Source organism: Cuculus canorus, chromosome 24, assembly GCF_017976375.1.
Source record: "Cuculus canorus isolate bCucCan1 chromosome 24, bCucCan1.pri, whole genome shotgun sequence".
In the NCBI taxonomy this organism is placed as follows: domain Eukaryota; kingdom Metazoa; phylum Chordata; class Aves; order Cuculiformes; family Cuculidae; genus Cuculus; species Cuculus canorus.
The window spans coordinates 835,971-857,572 of NC_071424.1; the positions used below are offsets into that span (position 1 = coordinate 835,971).

The 21,602-nt window shown below is 53.6% G+C and overlaps 1 protein-coding gene and 1 long non-coding RNA gene across 6 annotated transcripts in view; one reads left to right on the top strand and one right to left on the bottom strand.

Moving 5' to 3' along the window:
• Positions 1 to 1,916: 1,916 nt before the first annotated feature.
• Positions 1,917 to 21,602, top strand: part of CDK18 (cyclin dependent kinase 18) — a 46,606-nt gene continuing 26,920 nt past the window's right edge. Inside the window, exon 1 of one of the 5 annotated variants that reach the window (XM_054087323.1) lies at positions 1,917 to 4,826. Coding sequence is in view for 2 of the 5 variants with exons in the window: in XM_054087320.1 (XP_053943295.1) it covers positions 15,008 to 15,162 (155 nt within the window). In the remaining 3 variants the exon portion in view is untranslated. Of the gene's footprint in view, positions 4,827 to 9,757; positions 10,306 to 12,605; positions 14,280 to 14,399; positions 15,163 to 20,796; positions 20,895 to 21,602 lie in introns of those variants that run through there. The other 4 variants (XM_054087322.1, XM_054087321.1, XM_054087320.1 and 1 more) reach the window with 4 other exon arrangements.
• LOC128854395 (uncharacterized) lies at positions 4,840 to 10,200 on the bottom strand. The gene is made up of 3 exons (XR_008453460.1): positions 10,094 to 10,200; positions 6,308 to 8,446; positions 4,840 to 6,212 (listed from the first exon to the last, which is right to left on the bottom strand). It is a non-coding gene; the product is annotated as an uncharacterized LOC128854395 (long non-coding RNA).

The following is a 21,602-nucleotide window of genomic DNA, read 5'->3' on the forward strand; positions in this document are numbered from 1 at the left end:
GCATCCCTGGAGAAGTCCATGCCTATCCTATGGGATGCCGGGCTCTGCTGCCTGGGGTGCACACAGCTGGCAGTGTGGTCTGCGCCACAGGCAGTGCCAGGGCTGAGCGGAGGCACTGGGGAGCCCCGGTTCAGCGTGGGTGAAGGCAATGGAGAGGGCAGAAAGGGTGGCACGGCTTTGCTTCTGCCCTGGCTGGGTTGCAGGGATGCAGCCTGGCAGTTCCCAGGCAGTCAGTTCTCCAGAGGGCCACGAGGTGGAAGCATTCTCCAAAAACTCCTGAGGTGCCCTGGGAGTGCAGAGGGGACAGCCAAGGGCTGAGGGGGGTCTGCAGCCCTTTCTCAGATCCCTCCATCCCCAATTATCTCAGGAGATAATTGGCTTCCAGGTATTTTCTGGGGGAAGGGGGAGGCGTGACCAGCAGCACCAGCTTCCAGGCAGGACCCACGCTCCTTGGGCGGCTCAGCTCCCGAGTGGAAGAAGTTCGGTCCAGCATCCCTGTATGTGACCAAATAAATGTGCAGAGTCCAGCTCGGTATGCAGAAATGCCTTGATGTTTAGCCTTCCCTTGTGTTTGTTTAATAAGTAAACAGCTAAAAATAAGTTAGTTATACCCAAGGGGCTTTCAAACAGCACTAAACCAAGGGAGTGAAAGCTGGGTAACTGAACTGGTATTTTCCTCTCTGGGTTCTACATCAAAGCAGTTTTATGGACTTTATTTATTCTTCGTTTGAGTTAACACAAGCAGAATCAGCCTCAGCATCTGCAAATGCAAACTTCTTCCGTGGTGCTACTTGATTTAATCTGTGAGACCACACCAGGAGAGCAGATTTCTCCAAAAAGGTCCTGCGAGGTGTTTGGAGGTGCCGAGGTGAGGAGCTCTGGCTCCCAAGCCTGCTGTGCAGCCACCAGGGATTTCACTCCGCCGTGGAGGCTCAGCACTGGGAAACCAGACCAGCCAAGAGCAGGATGTGTCCGAGCATGCTGTGCTACAGCAACTCCATCCCCAGAGCACTCGCAGTCTGTCAAAATGAATCTCTAGCATCTTCCAGTCAGAAATCATCAGTAAGAAACTTCCCCTGCTCTGCAGGCTGTCAGGGAAGATGATTTCAGGCTGTGTTTATAGTAGGTGTGCAGCACGTGAGCAGAAGAGGAGACTCAACACGCCACTAGAGCACTTATTGGCTGAGGAATAACAGCACTAATGAAATAATAGGTGCATTCAGCTAGCAAGAGGCTTGTGCTGTAGATTCTCCCCAGTGCCTGCCTTGCAGGGAGCTGCGTGGTGGTTTTCTCCCAGGCAGATGCCTCAGCGTTCGTTAAAGCGAGTCCTGAGCTGCACCCAGAAGCTCTTCCCCAGCAGAGCAGGCAATTCATCTCGCCTTGTGCTGTGCCTAAATGGTGCTGAGTGTCACTCCTGGGGTTCTTAGGGCTTGCCCTGGGGTGGAGGCTGTCCTGCAAGGCTTTGCCGCTGAGTTTCATCTCCAGGAATTTCTCTCTGCCCATCATAACCTTTGCTGCCAATGCACGGGTGTTTGCTAGCTGGGAAGGAGGGGGCAAGGTCCTTGTCTGCCCTGCCCACACCAGCCGGTTTTGGTTTCATCTGAGGGAGAAAGCAGCACAAAACAGCGTACAAACCTTTATTGTGGAAACACAAGACTGGAGTCAGAAGTGCGGGTTTCCATAGGGTCTGATGGGACAAAGGCAGGAGCTGACGCAGCCCCTCAGGGGCAGCAAGGCAGAGGGAGCCGCTGGTGCCTCATCACTGAACCCAGCTAAGAGACTTTTGGGGGTGTTGCCACTGCAGCACCCTGCCCCAGCGTCCCCCCTTAATCTCAGGTGCTGTCATCCTCCTGACTTGCCTAAAAGGGAAGCACTTGCTCACAGCTGCGTATAAGATTTTCCTGTTTTCAGCTAATTCTGCTGCCATCTGCTCCAATTCTCCAATTATAACAGCAGAGGTGGGGGATATCAGACTGTGGTGAGCAGGTGGCGTGGGGGGAACATCAGCTCCAGTGGCCTTGACAGACCCATGTGGGCTGGAGACGCTCCCGGATGCCACGAGCTCCGCTGGCATTTGCATGAAGGTGGGACTGCGCCTGCTGCACTCCCAGCTAAACCAAAGACCTCTCTTGGGGATATCCCTACCATTCCTTCCCTCTCAGGGGTGCTTTGCTCTGCACCCCACCGTGCATGTGTCCAGCACTGCAGTTCGAGCCCTTTCTTGGCTCTCTTTTTTTGGAAAGGTACTCATATTCATCATCTCTCTGATGCTCTCTGGAATTTCTGCCTGCATCAATGTTTTGGGAAGCCAAAGCTGGGTTGGATTCATCATTTGAGCTGAAAATAACTTGCAGACTGTGAGGCAAACGGCAAATCCTGGCTTACCATCCTGAGGCTGTCATAGTCAGCAGTGAGGGAGTCCCTTTCTGGAGCCACCCAAGCTGTTCTTGCTGAGTAGTGCCAGCCTGCTGCTGTGGCTCCTCCCTTCCCATCCATCCATCCCTGTGGCCAAAGGCTCAGAAGAGTCATTCTCCAGCCAGATCTTCTGCACTGCCTAGGCCAAAGCACTGCGTCCTGCTAACGGGTCTTACTGGTTTAGGCTAGGAAACCCCATCTGTGTTCCTAACCACCGGGTATTTCTTGTGCGGCTGATCATGGTCCAAGTAGAGACTCCCACTTTCTGTCAGCAGGAAAGCACCAGGCACTTTGCTGGTGTTTCTGGTGAGTGGTGGCAAAGAGGCATTTCCCCGGGCACGTTCCCCTGTAGTACTTTGACCCCAGTGCTCCTTGCTCCCAAGAGGAAGCAGAGACTGAAGCCTTTGGTGCACTCGCTCACCTCTTCCCAGCAGAGAGGACTGACTGTTGAGCGCACAGCTCACCCTGTGAACGGCCTCGGAAAGGGGAAGCTTGTCAGTGAGTCAGTGGGAGAGAGATGGATTGTTCTCTGAAAATATAACTTATCTCCACCCTGCGCTTGTTTCACACAGGATGACGAGGGACAAGGTCCACTCCCAGGAGCAAACTCCTTTGGGAACGGTGTTTGGCTACTTTTGAACGGCAGCGTTGGTGCCTGAGCTCCTCTCTGCAGAGCTGAGGTGATTTAACCCCATAAAACAACTCCTAAGCCCCTCTGGAAACGTTCAAGCAGAACGGTCTTGCTTGGTTTCTCCGGTTCCCATGGCTTGGTGAGGATCGGTGCTGTTAGGAGGTGTTAGTCCTGCACACCAGCCTTTCCTTTGCGTTGAGGCTTCCTCTCTCTGCTGTGTAACAGGGAGGAGGATGCACACAGCCCTGAGTAAAATGCCAAAAGCAAAGGCTAAACTCGTGTTCCAGCAATACCACTGGCAGGGTGATGGATGCTTTTGTCCCAGTTATACTTGCTGGGGTAGAAGGTTTGGTATCCCTCGTATTCTGTGCTTTTATATGCCTTTGCCCGTTGCGCTGCTGGAGTTTTGTATCCTTACAGTAGCGTCGTGGAGGAAATACTTTGTGCACAATTCTTACGTTTCTTATAATTTGGCAGCTCCTGGTTGCTAAGTGCATGAATCTCCGGTGTGGGTTGGTGGATTTGTTGTTATGGTGATGCTCCATGGGCAAAATTTAGAGGAGCTGCTGCTGGATTCACCCATCTGCAATTGGCCTGATGGTTGCCATCGTCAGCCGTGCTTTGGCCAACTGTACCTTGTGGATGGGGGCTTTATTTCACATGCAGTGTGTTAACGTACGCAGTGCTTTACACGGAGTTTAGTGTCAGGGTGATGGTGTTCCCAGGGAGTCAGTTCTTGTGTGTGGCCAAGTTCCTCTGGGCTCAGTTAGGACGGTTGCTGGAGATGGGCAGTGGAACCTTGAGGAACCCCTTCGCTCTGGGAACAAGCACGAGCCCGTGCTAACAAGGATATCTGAACCTGTCTCCATTTCTCCTGCTCCTCAGTTCATCTGCCTGTAAAAAAGCACTGGCAGACGTGAATCCCCGTCCCTGGAGGGGTTCAAAAACCGTGCAGCCGTGGCCCTTGGGAACACAGTTTAGTCGTCATAGCGAGGTTGGGCTGATGGTCGGACTGGATGAGCTTAGAGACCTTTTCCAGTATTAATGATTCTGTGACTCTGTATTCCTTTCCTCTCACCCACTTATATTTTCAGAGTCAGTGGAATTGCAGATGCCCAGCAGAGATGTAACTGGAGCGTGCTGTTAAATAAGGGTGATTTACAGCCATCGCACCCCTTGTTAGCGCCGTGCACAGCCACAGGCACACGTGGAGCCTTGTGGTGCAGCAGCAGCCACCCTCCCAATGTCCCAAAGGGTGCGTTTGGCCTCTCCAGCACTCGGTGTGAGCAGATCCTGCCATGCCAGGCTGAGCAGTTAAGCATGAGGGGGCTCATTTGCCGGTTTTCTTTGACTTCCAGCCAACCTTTAAACTCGAGCACTCTGATTCTTGCTGAAATGCAGCGCTGGGCAATGATTTCCACATGCCTGCATGTGCACAAGGGAGAACTGTCCACGGGCAGGGAAGGCATTGAACACATTTTCTTTCCATGACTCGGTGCCGGCGTTACTATTGAATGTCAGGGCAGCGGGAAGGGAACGGCTGCCCGGATGCAGTGACTGTAAAATATTCCCCGCAGACCCGCACACAGCCGCTTGCCTTGCAGCAGCACACATGCATGCCCATGTGAGTTTAGGAGTGGAGAAAACGTGCCTGTGAGCTTCTGGGGATCTGGAGGGATCAGCATCTCTGACACCGCTCCCTGCAGCAGCGGAATGAGGCCGGAGGAGCTGCCGGAAGAAAAAAGGTGAAACCCTGCTGGAGCTGCTCTGTGTTTCCTCTGTAAGTCAAGCACATTCGTGTTGCTGCCATTTCTCTAATGCTCCAGTCTAAGCTGTCAGCTTTAATATATTTTCTGTATTTACTGGGATTGTCAGGACTCTTATGTGAGTGCACTGGGCTGCAGATCGGCTCTCTGGATCTCTCTCGAGGGAGACAGTGATGCCTACTTGGTAGAGCGCTGTTTGGTGGCTGCATCTGTCTTAACTGGCTCTTACCGGGCCCGGTGCATCACTGCTTTGTGCATTTTGACATCTTTGCTCCACTCACCTCCCTGCTGAGCACAGCCAAACAACTTCCACTTTGGATTTGGCTCCAGCTGCTGCAGCCTGGAGACTGCGTAAGGTGAGCTCCTGCCTCTATGCAGGGTGCTGCATGTGTGGTGGGACAGGCGAGAAGGGCTGCGCCCCAGTTTTGGAGGGGTAAGAAATGGGGTTAGGAGCTTAACAGCAAAAATTGTGTGTTCTTATAGGATGTTTCATGGGGCTATAACAGAGGACAGGCTGCTTTCTTCCACTTCCATGCATTTGGAGGCTGCTGTCCCCTCTGCTCAGCTTTTTGCCCTCGAGGCTGAACACCTTGACCTGCCTTGGTCTCCTCCCAAGGTGGGTCTGCCAGCCCTCTGGCTGTCCTCACAGCCGCCCTGGGCTCTCCGTCCTCTCCTGAAGCTGGCGTCCAGGACTGGATGGAGCGTCCCTGCTGGGGCCTCACCATGCGAGAGAGAGAAACAGGAGGATTTAATGCGTCTGGCCAGGAGCCACGCAGGGAGCATGCCTGGGGCAGGGTGGAGTGCTACAAGCCAGCCGGTGCTGGGCTCTAGCTCTGCATCCACCCATGCAGTGCTCCTGTAGCCCCGTCCTCAGACAGGTTTGCACTGGGACGAGGGGTGCACAGTGGAGTCTTACACCCTGCGCTTGCCCTTGCATCGGCGCGGGGCTGGGACTGCTCTCCCCAAGGCTGTACCAACCCCTTGGCATCCCGTGGCCCCTCTCTCACATCTCTGCAGTGGTGTTTGCTGACAAGGAAGGTTCTGGAGAGGAGCAGCCCTAGCAAACCCCTTGGGTCTGTGATTAAAATGCTGCTCAGGATGCTGCTGCTTTCCCTGCTGCTCCTGAAAATCACTCCAGCCTGCGTGCCGCTTGCAACCTGTAAGAGAGGGACCGTTTTCCCCTGGCTGAGCAAAGGAACCCAGCTGAGGTTTGCTTCTGGAGGCAGCTCTTCAGGAGGGGTGAGGAAAGCGCGTGATCTCCTGGGGTACAGCAGAAACAGGGTTGCTTCTGCCTAGAGGAAGCCCTAGGACTCTGCCAAGGGCATGAAGAGCTCAGAGCCGTCACCCCGGGTTATCTGCATCTCAGCCCTGCTCGGTCCCAGCGCGCAGCCGGCCATGCCCTGTTGGATAGAGGCAGACATGACGATGGAAACCTCTGGCACGTCTCATTCTCTGCTTGCTGCAGCCTCTTTCCTTCACACCTCCCCCTTCTCACCTCTCTCCAGCCAGATGCGCAGCTGGGCTGAGGTGCTGTTTGCAGGAAGGTGACAGCAGACAGCCTGGGGTGAGGAAGCACAGCCTGTGGATCTTCAAAGGATGCCGTTTTATCACAAGGGAGAGCAGCTGCCGGCTGCAGCCCAGCACTCTCCTGGCAAGGGGCACACTAGAAATTGCATAACTGAAGGAGGAGGAGAAGGATACGCTGGGAAAAGTCTCCCCCAGCACGAGCTGAGGTGATCACAGCCATGGCCTTACACAAAGTCTTGTGGTTTCCCAGCCAGACCCATTTTTTAACGCAACCCTCCTAGCTACAATGAGCCCATTTTCACACCTGATTTCCCACGGAACTCCGTGAGGCTGTGTGATTTCAGCATCACAATAGCAAAGGCAAAAAAACAACTCCAGAACCCAAAGTAATTTCACGAAAGAAAAAAAAAAAAAAGAAAATCACAAAACCCCAAGCGCGCCTGCCTTTGCTCAGCCATTAATTTGGCGTGTTTGAAAAACACCCTGTGGGCACAGCCTTGCAAATGGGCTGCTCCGCATCACAGAGGCATCTGCTGGTGGGTGCCAAGTGCAGTGCCAGCGACCTCAGCCCACGTTGCCCTTCCCAGAGCACACATTCAGAGACAATTTGCTTTGGGCTGTTATTGGTGGAACAGCCCCATCCCCGTCACACCACGTACAGCCTCCTTAGTACCACGCCAGCCTGCCAGGGGGGATGTCCTGGGTTCTTGTCCCACATGCTGGTGAACATCCATCACACTGCATCGCAGCTCCCCTCCCGGACAGTCTTTGGACGCGCATGTCTGGGAATCCCTGCTGGTGCAGCAGTGGGGTGTTCACCCTCTTCACAGCCTTCTCACAAAGCCATCCCTCTCAGGCTTACAGCAAACCCTTCCTTGGCACATTGATTATTGTAATTCATGTTGATGAGGGATGTTACGCACCAATAAACAGCTCGCGTGATATGGCCACTGAGCTCTTGTCTCTGTCCATTAATGGCTTGTAACATCCTGGCCCTTTGCACATCATTCTCTCCGTTAGAGCTGGTTTCTTCATCCATCTCCAGTTTGGGGGCTTCCTCTCCCTAAGCAGCTTGGCTTGTGCTGGGGATCTCTTCTGCCTTTTGTTTTAAAGTGAACTTTTAGCTGTGGTGTAAAATATGTGACAGGAGTTGTTGTGCTGAGGACTGCACTGTGCTGGGGATGGCACAAAAGTGTTTGAGACATCTCCTTCCCTGGAGACATCTCCCCTTTAAATGGAAGGGAAGGGTGAGGATAGAAGTCAGACGCGTGCCAGAGCCTGGCCGGGCTGCACGGACAGCGTGCCGGTCTCTGCAGCCAGTGGCATAAAGGGAGCGTGATGGCTAACGTCACACTGAGCTGCTGCTGACTTTGCAGCCCACATGACGAGGTACTCATTGACCAGGGGTTAGCGGAGGGCAGTCAGCCGACAGCCAACCCGCACGCGGGGTCTTATCCTTTGCTGCTTCCTCCCCAAGGCTGGCAGAGCAAAAGGTGCGCATCCCCGTGATGCAGATGAGAACCAGGCTGCTCAGGGCAGCGAGCAACCAGCCGCTCGCCCTGTGGCACAGAGGACGGGAACTGGGTCAGACCCCTGCTGCAAAGCCATCACGCCCCAGCCGGGGTGATGTGCCTCACGCTCCAGCTCCGCATCGGCTTCTGGAGGGGCAGTTCCAGCTCAGAGCCCGTTCATTCAGCCCTGTGTGCTCAGATGAGTCTTGGCTCACGTGCTCGCTCCACGAGTTGACCGAAGAGCTGGTGTCGAAAGTTTTACCCCACTCAAAGAGCAGACAAGCTTTATGAAGAGCTTCAGGTCTTGGTTGGGTGTTGCCATGGGACAGGTTGACATGAACAAACAACATGAAGCATTTCCTCCACGGGGGCTCAGGTTTCCCAATTCCGCAATGCCATCTGTGAGCCACTTCCCTGTTCCTCAAAGTGTCTCCCGGCAAACTTGATGGTTCTAATATAAGAAATGAGAGCTAGCAAGTCCCCCAAGACTCCCACGTTCAGAAAGGAAAAGGGAAAAAGGAGTTCTGTCAGCAGCAGAGCTGAGGAAGCCCACATTCGCGTCTTCTGAACAGTATTCCTTGTTGACCCTCAGCTGTCTGGAAAGGAGAAGATCCATTATGCTTCCTCGGGATAGTATTTTCCCTCAGAAAGCTTGTGCCCCTCTTTCCTCCTCCTCCTCCCCAGCTCTGCGGCATCCACTTTCCCACTTCCCATATTCTGTTAACGGATTTTGTCCCTTCCCTGCCCAGGTACCCCGCTGGCACCCCTCTGCCTCCCCCCATCACGTTAAACCTCCAGCACAGCCCCCGGATTTAGGCAAAACACCCACTAATTCCAAAACCTCAAGTGACAGACAGGTTGCTCTGGAGAGGGAGGGAGAGGATTAATACAGCTGGGTTGGATCCTGATGGTCTTTAAGGTCCTTTCCAACCCAAACGATTCTATGATTCTATGAATATAAAAAATTAATTAGTTTCAGACAGACAATGTGGGCACCTCCAGTCAGCCTGATTTATTTCCTTGGCTGATCTATTTTTGGCAAACCGAGAATGTTTGGCTAAATATAAAACAATAAATTGCTGGAACAGAAGGTGAAGCTGCCATTAAATACTGAAGTGATGGAGGATGGAACTCCCATGGGACACTGGGAGCTCCAGACCCTGCGGGGTCCACTTTGCACCCCCAGTTTCCCGGGCTGCCCTGGCTCTGCCAGGAGCCCCCCAGGACCCCAATTTCACCCTCAACCCCCCATAATTGCCCCCCAGGACCGCCTTTTCCCCCCCACAAACCCCCCATAATTGCCTCCCAGGACCCCTTTGTCCCCCCCTAATTGCTCCCCAGGAACCCCAATTCTACACCCCAACTCCCCCTAACTGCCCCTCAGGACCCCCTTTTCCCCTCCCAACTGCCCCCCCCCCCCCCCCCCCCAGACCTCCAATTCCCTCCAATTCCCCCCCAGGACATCAATTACCCCTCTCAACCCCCACCCCCAATCCAAATTTCCCCCTCCTTGTCCCACCCAACCCCCCCCAGTTCCCTCCCCAGGACCCCCTTTTTCCCCCCCAACCCCCCCCAATTGCCCCCCAGGACCTCCTTGTCCCCCCAAACGCCCCCAATTGCCTCCCAGGACCTCCTTGTCCCCCCAAACCCCCCCCAATTCCCCCCCCAGGACCCCCTTCCCCCCCCCCAACCCCCCCAATTGCCCCCCAGGACCTCCTTGTCCCCCCAAACGCCTCCAATTGCCCCCCAGGACCTCCTTGTCTCCCCCAAATCCCCCCAATTCCTCCCCCAGGACCTCCTTGTCCCCCCCAAACCCCCCCAATTGCCCCAGAGGACCCCCGTTTCCCCCCCTCCCGAGGACGGGCAGGAATTGCCGGAGGAGGGCAGTCCCCGGCGCGCGGAGCCCCTCCTGCCCGCGGCGCTCCCGGAGCCCCGGCCGGGACCGAGCGGCTGCGGCGGGGAGGAGCCACGGGTCCCGCTCCGGCACCGCCGCAGACCCTCCCAGCACCGGCACCGGCACCGCTTCGGCTCCGGGACCGCTCCAACCCTTCCCGACACCGCTTCCAGTCCGCACCGGCACCGCTTCCAGTCCGGTACCGGGACCGCTCCGGCCCCTCCCGATACCCGCACCGCTTCGGCTCCGGGACCGGCACCGCTCCAGCCCCCCCGGGCACCAGCACCGGTCTAGTCCGGCTCCGCTCCAACCCCTCCCAGCACCGGCACCGCTCCGGACCCTCCCGCACCGGCACCGCTTCTGCTCCGGTGCAGCTCCAGAGCCTCTCGGCACCGGCACCGCTTCTGCTCTTATACCGGTCCCGCTCCAACCTCTTCCAGCACCGGCACCGCTTCCAGTCCGTCGCCGCTCCGGCCCCGCTCTGCCCCGTCCGCGGCTCCGGCAGCGCCGCCCCCGCCGTTCGCCGCGGGAGGAGGAAGGAGAGCGGCACCGGGGCGGCCGGTGAGTGCCGGGGGGAGCGGCCCTCCCGCAGCCCCCGGGAGCGATCGGGAGGGGAAAGCTGGAGCTGGGGGTGCGGGGAGGGGGATCAGCTCTGTACCGAGCGCAGCCATAGATTATCCTTCTCTGTTCCCCGGTGGAGGAGATCCCTGCGTGTGTGCGGGTCCTAAACGGGGTTTAGGGAGCCCTGGTCACCCCTTCGCTCGCTTCGCCGATGGGGTTTAGGGAGCCCTGGTCACCCCTCCACTCGCTTCTCCGATGGGGTTTAGGGAGCCCTGGTCACCCCTTCACTCGCTTCTCCGATGGGGTTTAGGGAGCCCTGGTCACCCCTTCACTCGCTTCTCCGACGGGGTTTAGGGAGCCCTGGTCACCCCTTCACTCGCTTCTCCGACGGGGTTTAGGGAGCCCTGGTCACCCCTTCACTCGCTTCTCCGACGGGGTTTAGGGAGCCCTGGTCACCCCTTCACTCGCTTCTCCGATGGGGTTTAGGGAGCCCTGGTCACCCCTTCACTCGCTTCTCCGATGGGGTTTAGGGAGCCCTGGTCACCCCTCCACTCGCTTCTCCGATGGGGTTTATGGAGCCCTGGTCACCCCTTCGCTCGCTTTGATGTGCTGTTTGATAGGAGCCCCTGGCTTGGGTCCCTCCGTGAAGGGTGGAAGTTTCCAAGGGTCTCTCTGGCGCGTTCCCCTGCTGACTGGCAGCCCTACATTCTCCTTGCTCTGTTTTTTTTGTGGCTCTTGGTATCAGCTGCATCTCTCCTGTTGCTCTGAGAGGTCCCCAGGGGGGTGGAGAAGTTGCTTCCAGAGCACCCAGTCTCCTCCTGAGACCCTCAGACAAGACTCAGGCTTTAATAAACTGGCTCTTCTCTCCATGAAAACAAACCGGAGCGAGCACGCTGGCTGGGGGGGCGTTAGCTCTGAGAAGGAGAAAGCATCAGGGCCGGGTGTGGGGCTGCTGGCGCTGAGGTTTTTGTGCTCTGCATCAACCACATGAATGGTGCGATGTGTGTGTGTTGGGGGGTAGAGAAGGCACCTCAAGGGGAAGTGCTTTGAACGAGCAGCAGGCAGAAAGTTAGTGCCTCTGGATGTGATTTGTGACAGGGCAAGTGCCTCCGGACAGGACCCTCTTCCTGCGAGGTAATAGGATTCATTTCCTCCTCAGTGGTAATAGGGTGGCATGTAGATGTGCCACATGGAGCTCAGACTTGGTAAATGCAAGCAGAATCTGGTTTTACAGCCTCACAAGGCATTAACAGGGCATCTGGGTCATGCCATCTGAGGAGAGGTCATGAAAGCTGGATCCCATGATCCTGAAAAGATTCCCTTGATGCGAACACCAGGCCAGTCGATAACTGGTCTGTTACCTATTTGTCAGTGGTGGAACGCGATGTCTCATACTGCATTTGTGGTCTAGAGCATCCTTTCCTCCCTGGAGAAGATACAGGTACCTCAACAGGACATAGAGTCATGGAATGGTTTGGATTGGAAGGGACCATAAAGCCCATCCGTTTCTAACCCCCTGCCATGGGAAGGGACATGTCCCGCTGGATCAGGTTGCTCAAAGCTCCATCCAGCCTGGGCTTGATCCAACCTCCAGGGATGGGGCAGCCACCGCTGCTCTGGGCAACCTGTTCCACATGACATGTCCAAGAGACTGATGCAAAGGAGGAGCAGAGGCAGAACTAGAAGGTAGGAACCTGGTGCACCAGCTGGTACCCCATTGGTGTGGGGGTGGGTATATGAGGCATCTGTCTCACAGATTTTTAGACTCCCTTTGTGATGCCAGAAGATTTCTGTGCAGGTTTTGGTGCCCATTGTTCAGCCAGGAGCAATTCTGATGGGAGGTTTTGCAGATGTCACAGATTTGTTTCCAGGAGCCCAGGTTATACATCAGTGCAGGAAAGCATTGGTACTGTGTCAGAATGAGGGCAAGCAGTAAATGAATAGTGGAACAACCTCCCTAGCAATGGCTGGGAGCTCCTCCTCTCTTATCCTGCTTGGAAAAGAGGAAATTTTCAGTTAAAGAACAGGACCCTGTCCTTGCCACGGATTCTGTGTGACCTTGGACGCATCACTGTATCCCCATGTCTGAGTTCCCCCATCTGTTAACACTTGACCTTGCTTTGTTCTCAGACGTTGGCTCCCTGGGATCCATAGAGCTTTGGGATGCTGGCAGGGGATAGGCGTGGAAGCACTAAAATGCCTGTCTTGGGGCTGAACAACCGCTCTTTGTGGTCCCTTGAATGGACCCTTCAGAGTGAGCGTGTGACAAAGGGCGATGCGATGGTGTCACATATTCCTACCTTGCAGGTGACTGAAATGCAGCCGATGTGCCCGATGTGTACTGCTTTCCTAACTAGTTGCTTCAAATCCTTAGCTGCTGCCTTTCGGATGCATTTATTGCCGCTGTTGCTGTCCTGTTTGTCGCAGTTGGGCAGGAGCTGGGGTGCAGCCCAGAGCACCCATGCAGGACCAGACAGCTTTTGCCTCCTGTTGCTGGCACCGTAACCAGGAAGGATAGATGAAAGCAGCTTTGTTTTGCATATGAGAGGTGGAGAGACAAAACGTCTCGCTCGAGGTGCTACAGGGAGCCTGTGGTAGCACAGGGAATTGGATTTTGGTCTCCGAAATCCATGAAGATCCTTCCATTCCCTGTGTCCTCTATGCTGTGTTCTGCCACTTGGTGAGGCAGAAACCCATCTATGTGCTTTCCCTATGTTGTGTATGCATTAATGCATCCACGCTGCAGTTTCCACTGAGACCATCCCCTCGGTCCGGCCTTCTGGAGAGAAAGGAATGTTTGGTCAAGCCTTGTAAACCCTGAGACATTCCACTGGCTTCCTCACAGTCCTGAGGTTTGGGCCAGGAGGGCTGAGAATCTCCAGAAAACCTAGGACACATGTTTGGAGTCATGTCCAAATAATAGCAAAGAGTTCCAGGAGGGTTTACACTCTGTAAGAGCCTCTCAAATTCTCCTTCCATGCTCAGGGAAATTGAGGCAAAGTTAAAGTATCTTCTCCAGGCAGGAGGTCTTGGCTCTGGGGTCAGCTACAGAGTTCAGATGTGATCCTAACCCAGCCTGGAGTGAGTTTTGCTCTGGGTATTTAGTGTTCTGAAGCCTAAAAGGTCAGCTCTGGTTGATGACACAGTCTCAGTTTGCATCTTTACAGCCAGAAAAACACTATAAGATTTCTATTTAAAAAGGCGCTTCAGCTGCTTTCAGCGAACTCCAGGCAGAGGTTTGACCTGCTAGGTTTGCTTTCCTCTAAATTAACTTGCTTCTGCTCTTTGTAAAGGGAAAACCGATAGCAGAAAGCAACCTGTTGATTAATGTAGATGTGAAAGCCCAGATTACAATCTGGTGAACAATTAACTTTGCAGAGTCATCTGTAATCAGCTGGAGCATCTTTTGCTCTCTCTTTACCTTTCTAATCAAGGTTTCTTTTCAGGTAGCATTTTGCCTGCAGCCAGTGTTGCTCATCTGCTGCTTGTTTGCTCAGCGCTCACAATCTTAGCTCCTATCTTTGTCTCACCAGCCTGGCTGGAAAAGAAGCTGTGGTAAAATTATTTTCAAGCCACAGAGCAGTGCCAGCAAAGCCTTTGGAGGTGTCCGAGGTTCATAGAATGGAATCATAGAATGGTTTGGGTTGGAAGAGACCTCAAAGCTCTTCCAGTTCTAACTCCCTGCCATGGGCAGGGACACAGCTGAAAACCATTTCCCCTCATCCTCTCCCTGCCCTCCCCGATCAAGAGCCCCTCCCCAGCTTTTCTGGAGCCCCTTTCCCTACTGGAAGCTGCTCTAAGGTTTCCCTGAAGCCTTCTCTTCTCCAGGCTGAACAAGCCCAGCTCTCTCAGCTTCCCCTCATTTGGGAGGTTCTCCAGCCCTCGGATCATCTCCACGGCCTCCTCTGGATTTACTACAGCAGGTCCGTGTCCTTCTAGCGCTGAGGACTCCAGAGCTGAATGCAGGGCTCCAGGTGAGGAGTAGCAGAAGCTTCACGCTTTCCCTCCTCTGTGTGAAAGGACAGTAAAACCAACATTATTGCATCCAGTTTGGTTCACCCTCTCTGCACCACAAGCAGTAACAGCTCTGGTGACCCCGGGAGCTTTGGAGTGGGATTTGACCCCAGTTTCATGGGGTGCTGGTGTTGTTTTGGTGACTTTCGATTGCATTTTGCTGAATGCAAAAGGAGAGGCTGTTGGAGCTGACCATAAACACTGGAATCTCTGTAGAAATCAAAGTGTGCCTTTTTTGGGAAGGAAACACATTCCAAGTGTTCTGTTTATTTCTGCTGTTTCTCTGTTTTGATTTAAATTTTTACTTGGTCTCTTTAATTATTTGGTGAGTGTTAATACGCTGGTCGCTCAGGGGTTATGATTCGTGATCCCGGTTAGATTTAGCTGCAAACCAACCCTGCTATCGCTTCTCTCTTGCACCCGCTTCTCCCCAGCATTGCCCATCCTTGAAGCCGTATCTTTTTTTAGTTGCTAAATCTGACGAGGTTTATAAACGGCAGCCGTAGCTCTGCACTTGTGAACATGCACACGCATATAAATTCATCAGTGTTGGGTTTTTTCTGTATTCCAGCATGGAATATCACCTGAAGCTTGGGTTTATGGCGCCACTTGAATTATTGTGTGGAAATAATTGGGCTGTTTCGAGCCTGTGTTGGAGCAAGTGCTGCTGATCTATAGACACCCAGAGATGCAGACGGGGACCTACAGGGATCTTCAAGGGCACTTTGGGTTGGGTTTTTTTAGTTTTGGATTGCAGAAATCTGGTTTGAGGAGCACAACAGCAGCTGAAGTGATCTCTTGTCATCCAGAAAAAGCTTCCTCTTGTTGCATCTGCCAGTGTTGGTAAGTTAAGTTCCATTTTCTGCCTTACTCCACCTGATGCTCAAGTGATGTAAATCAGGATTGCTCTGCTGAAGTCAGTAGACCACAGCAGCACAAGACATGGCATTTTGTCAGCAGCCAAGGCTGTGAGTGTCAGAAATCCTCTTAGTTTTGTAGTAGGATCTCTTCTGTAATGCATGCTTGTGTCATCACTGCTCTCACCCAGAGAACAGTGAAGTAGAAAATACCACTCATTTGAGGGGTTCCAGGCCAGGTTGGATGGGGCTTGGGGCCCCTGATCCAGTGGGAGGTGTCCCTGCCCATGGCAGGGGTGGGACTGGATGGGCTTTGAGGTCCTTTCAACCCAAACCATTCTGTGATTCAGCAGTACCAGCATCGCCAGTGACGTGGTAGAGAACGGGCTTCGGAAATTCAGGATCCAGCCTGGATTCAGTAGATCTGGGCAGATCTGAGCAACAGACCAAAGAAAATGGTGCTGCAGTAGTGGTTTGCAGGTAGGATCCAGGGCCAGACCTCCCGGACTCCTCCTGTGCCATTGGTTGCTGGTTGACCTTGGCTGAGTCCCATCCCATTTCTCCTCTTCTGTATTTTCTGTCTCTGCGCGGGGATAACGGCCAAATTCATAGCTGGGCTGAGGTGCAGTTGGTGTTAGTGACATGCTTGGCTATCCCTGAATGAACAGTGATGACAGAAGGGTGAGGAATCATTCCTGTGTTACCGTAGGCATAATAACCTTTCTGGCATCTGTTCTCCGTGCCTCAAATCAGAGCAGTGATTTAAGAGCAGGGCAGAAGCAGAAAGGAGGAATCTGCATTCGGCCCAAAGCACGTGTTGCTCCTTCTGCTACAGAGACTCCTGAGGGTTGGTCAGCTTGTAATTATTAACTAATTACCGCACAGTAATCACTGTGCGACAGGACTCAGGAAGTATAGGCGGTCGGGAACAAGCTGTATTTCACAAATCCCAGCCTGTTCTTATCTGTCCTTTGTATTTTGCCCATCGTGGTGGTGTCTGACTTCCAGCCCTGCCCATCGGGCTCTCTGAAGGGACGTAACAGGACAGCCTGTGGCTGGATACCTCTGTTTGCCTTTCGTGTTTGCAGTTAGGGATCTGAAGGCCAGTGTTATTAGTCGAGGACAGGGAGCAGCCACATCCCGGACTGTGGCTGCGAGGAGGACCTCATTTGCAGGTCTGCCAATGTTCCCCATCCCGCATGAGGAAGATCACATCTAAGGGAGAGCCTTTGCAGCCCTTGCCGTCTGCCTCTACAATAAAGGCATTGATATCGGGTGTTTCCTGAGCGTGGCAGTGGCCGGAGGAGGTGAATTAGCAACCCCGGAGACTGAAAGCCCCTCTTCATCCCAGCAGCAGGTCCAGCGCAGACTGGGACGGTGCCACACCGGAGTGCTGGGAGCTGCAGGGACCTCCTGCCTGCAGAGCGATGGAGTTGGTTCCCATGGCTCCGGAGGGTTGTGCTGAGCAGAACTGCGTGTCCTTGGGAGTCTGGGGGACCTGGGGGACAGTGCAGAGCCTGTGTCACCCCTCACTGAAGCATCAGACAGAGCAGGGAAAGAACCCACCTTAGTCCACCAGCTGTGATGCTTTCTTCATAAAGGAAGAGAGTGAGTCTGAAATGCTGCCCAGTGCAGAGGAAACCTCTGCGGGGCCGAGTGTCGCTGAAAGCTTGTGTGGTCGAGGCAAGAAACCTCTAAGGGATGCCTCAGGCTGCCCTGGTCAGAGGAGCCCAGGGGTTTGTTTTTCCACTGGTTTGTTTTTTTGATTCAAGGCAGAAAAATTCTCTGACGTGGGTCTGAGGTGGCGGAGGATGGGCTGTCGGGGCCATCGCAAATCATCGTCGGCATCAAGAGCTGCTGCTGTGCCTGTAGCTGGTGGGAGATGGGGACATGGGGACCTGGATGGTAGTTTGAGCCCCTCGGTCCGTGCTTTGACTGAGCACCTCAGAGCCATTTCAGCTGTTTGTAAGGGTCCCAGAGAGGCTGCAGATGGTCTGGCGGCATCTGGGCAGCATTCCTGCTCCCTGGATTTGAGGCAGGAATTTGCAAACAGCATTTGCAATGTAAATTGGAGGGGGGAGAAGGCAGAGAAGCAATATTTCCTGCCTGGGGGCGTGAGGAGGAGGCAGAACTAGAGGGTTTAATGTTCTTTTTGCTGGTACGCAGGGGATATTTTGTGTCTTGTCCAAAAGGCAATTAAAATGCAGAGTGTTTCAGTCCCCAGACTGCTCTCTCTCTGCCACCTTTGTATCCCTCCTTCCCACCATCCTCCTCCTTTAGCAATAACTCTCGAAGCCCCAGGGAAGAGCGATAGCAGCGAGGAGCTTCCCCATCGCTCTTGTTGCTGCCCTGTCCCTGCGGAGCGGTGCCAGGGATGTGCAGCGGTGCCTGTCGTGCTGTTAATTCCGCTCAGACCTTGGCTCCAGCTCCGCAGCAATGGGAACCGGTATTTCCTCTGTGCAGGAGGTGCAGGGAAAAGGTCTGATTGAGTCATTTTAATTCCAGGAAAACATGACACAGTATCTGAGGGAGAAGGCGTGTTTTTATAAATTACCATTACCAGCGTGTGTTCTATTTAAGAACTTAATCCCTTTCAATCCCTTCTTATTAACGATTAATTGTGCAACTAATCGCGCTATGATAGCAGCATTGCGAGTGCAGTTGGTTGCAGGGTGTACAAGCAACCCCACCAGTATGAAACAAGAGTTCGGTGAGAGGGGGGCACCTCGGCTGCGTGAACGGAGGCCAAATCTCTCATGTCTTTGGGTCTCAGGATTATAATCCTCTCTTATCTCGAGCGTTTCCTATGAAGCATACAGTTTATCAGCTTGCAAGGCGGGAGAGGAGCAGAGATGAATACAACCGTGCAAGCTTTGAGCAGCCCTGCTTCGTCCCTTGTCATCGCTGAGCTTTGAGTCTCCTTGACTCTCGTGGGCTGTTACTACAAACCACAAGGAAATATGTCTGTGTTCTGATCTGAGGGCTGAGGGGGTTGTATTTGAAGTGATTTTGTGGTGTGTTTCTGATGTCTCACACAAAAGGGTGATGGACAGCAGGCAATGGGTCAACGCGTGCTGTAGCCCGGCACCTATCTCTTGCTAACAGTGCCCAAGGACTGTGAGTCCAACTATGTGTTTTCCTGCAAGAAACTGCTCCCCCTCGCTCTCTTTCGCTCTGTTTATCCCCTGCTGGGCTCTGTTATCTCCCCCAGTTTCCAAGGCTTGTGCAGAAACCCATCCAGCTTGTCAAGGACAGCAGAACTGGGAGGGAGGATGGACTCGGTCAGTATGGAATGAGAGCTGCAAGAGTTTTTGAAGTGCAAGAGGGAGGCTGGAAATGAAGAGAGAAGTGGAAAAAATTAACTTAAAATCTTTATTTTAAAACCTACCAAACATGCTTGCTTTGTGTGCCGTTCCCATGACTGACACTGCAACTTTCAGGACACCGAGCAGGGGCTTGGCTTGGCAAAACAGATGTTATTTACAGTTTAACAAGGAACAAGGTTTATCTAAACAGTGTGTGCTTGCCGAGTTCCCTGATAGGCATGAAATGTTGCCCTCCATGGGGAAGTGAGCAGAAGTTTGCAGGCACCAAGGCATGCTTCATCTGTTTATCCATGTTTCATCTAGGATCTTTCTATTTGGTATCGAGACGTATTCACGTTTGGTTTAACATGAGAATGTCGTCGTCGTGGGGCTTAGCTGTAAGGATGTCAGGGAGGTGGGTGTCTCGAGGCAGTGCAGGAGGAAGGCTGAGGATGCCCTGCGAGCGTGTGCTGCTCTCTCAGGGACAGAGCTGTCCTGGAAGGCAGCATCTCAGTGGGTTTGGGATCCTGGAGAGCTTGCACCGTCACAGGGCATCGGCTGGATTATTGAGCCATCCCACAGGAGACGGGAGGCACATGGGAGGACTTCATGCTGTGGAGCAAAGGGGAAGGATTGTCTCTGCATCTCAGACCAGCCTCCCGTCATTCTGCTCTCCCAGCTCTTCCTAAGGAAGCTGGTGAGGAGACAAGACGGTTACCGAGGGTTTGACCGTATGGGCACTCATCCAATCTGGTTGGCAACCCCCAAGCCTCGGGAGCTGCCATACGCTTGGGAGAGCCCCTCATTTAGCGTCAGTTGTGCCAGTCACATCCAAAGTGAAGCAAGACTATGTGACCATCCTCTTCATTTGCTTCCACTAGTAGTTCCCTGAGATATTTGTGACTGTGAGAATCTCTTCGGTGTTTGTCCCTGCGTTATCCCTTCCCTGCACACAGCTCAGACAATGTCTGGCTTTCACTGCATCACCCAACCCCTGGCGCTTCGCAGCGTGGAACTGCTCCATGTGCAGAAATAAGGAGCGCAGTGTTATTTGCGGTGGTATCGGCGCTGAGATCTGAGAAGCCAGAGGAGGAATGGCAGGGGCGCTGGGCTGCCTTCTGATTATGGAACAGCTGGAACGCTGAAATGAGGAGAGCTGAGAGGCAGGAGGGCAGGTGAGATCCTCTGTACAAGAGCAGCTTTAACAGTTTGCAGCAGCAGGGCACAAGTCGTGCATCCCCTGAGGCAGACAAAGTGCTGTCAGGAGCCAGGGGTGAGTGAGAACCATCCCTGGAGGCTGTTCGTGCTGGTGCAGGGGTGTCTCAAAGCCTGGCATCTATGCAGCAACGTGGAGCTCTTGCCAAGTTCCCTGCCTCAAAATGGTGCTCTTATCACGCTGGGATCCTTGGCAGCCGCCTCTTGGTTCAGGAGGCTTTTTAGATCTCCTGCCTTCCTCCAGCCTTGATGGCAGCTTAGCAGAGAAGTCCCTGATCACCAGCTGGAATGAGATGTTGAGCCATCCCTTCTCTCATCCTGAGGATGAGGTGCGGGCTCTGGCTCTGGGAGGTGAAGCCCAGTGAGAAAGTTCACACGGATGCCCACCTGCACATCTTACCCTCGTCTGGGGCTCGAAGCACTGCTGCAGTGATCCTGGTAAGGAAGGGTCTGGATAAAAGATAGCGTAGCGTTACTCTTCCTTTATGGGGGGGACGAGGGTGCCAAAAGTAATTACATTTTGTGCTGTGCTTTGAAATCCTCTGATTCCTCAAGCGTTGGCTCATCATGCTCTCTGCCTGTGTGGCTGCATTTCCCTCACATCTGAGGAAGAAATACATCACACACGTGCGCAAAGCCCTCCGAGGATGGGTGCGCAACTGCTTGAAGATTAAATACCAGATTAGCGCAATCCTTGGCAGAGCAGCAGACTTGCAGTGTTTGCTCGCTACCTTGCTACCATGTGACTGTTCCAGAGCTTTAAATAAAACAGATTTGAAACTCTGCTACAAAGAGTTTTATGTGCCTAATGCCAAACAGTGGTACCACCGCTCCAGAGCACAGTCCTGGGAAGGAACCAGTAGCTGGGACTGGGAGCTGTGCCAGAGTGGGGAGCAGTGGGTCGGGAACACCGTCTCCTTTCACTCATTTCATTTCTTGGTGCTGTAGAAAGATTTGTCCAAGGGCAGGGAAGTGGTTTATTACTGGTATCTGCTCCTAGGAGCTCCTGGATCTGAGCTGGGAGCTTGCTGGGGGAGGAAAGAGCATTAATCCTCTATGAAGCAACCTGATCCAGTGGGAGGTGTCCCTGCCCATGGCCGGGGGTGGGACTGGATGGGCTTGGAGGTCCCTTCCAACCCATTCTATGATTCTATGAAGCTGTTTGTACGGTCTCTCCAGCTCCTCCTCCCACTGCCAGGTATTTACTGATGGTAGAGCAAAACCAGCAGAAGCCTCAGCCCTTTCCCCAGGGCGGTTTGTCGGGGCAGAGCAAGGCAAGCCAGGCTCCGCGCTTTTCGGTTCTCCCAGGAAATGCGTGGCGCAATGCCGAGCTCTTAATTGTTTTGAGTGCTTGTGGTGGTGCTGCTTCTTATAAATGTCGTGCTTCTGTTTATATTCAAACTGTTCTATGGGGTTTTTTTCCTGGGAAATTAGGTCCTGTCGGGATCCTTTGATGCCAGGTTCCCTCCGGTTCCCTGTTCACATCGCTCTGGCTTTCATTTCTTCCCTTCGCCTTTCCTTCCCCCTCCTTTTCTTTGCACCAGAGGTAGCTGCGTTTCACAAATTCCGCGTGACTATCGGGTGTCCAGGAGGCGATTTCTGTTTCTTTAAATACTCTTCCCTAGGAATGCTTTTAGAAAGGGGAGCAGAACTGTGTGATCCCTCTGCTCAGCTGTCCCTGCGGCGCTGGGGCAGAGTGATGCCGGCTGAGCTGTGATCACACCCCTGGGCAGCGCAAAGAGAGGTCTGAAGTGGGACATGAAATCATGTGTCGCAGGAGAAAAAAAAAAACAGTATTTTCCGTTTAAAAGAGAAGGAGACAGCTTATTCTGGCAGCTCAGGGAACCAGGGAAGGTAAATCTTGGCTTTCCATGAGCTCTTGCCTGCATGGCAATCACAGACAAGC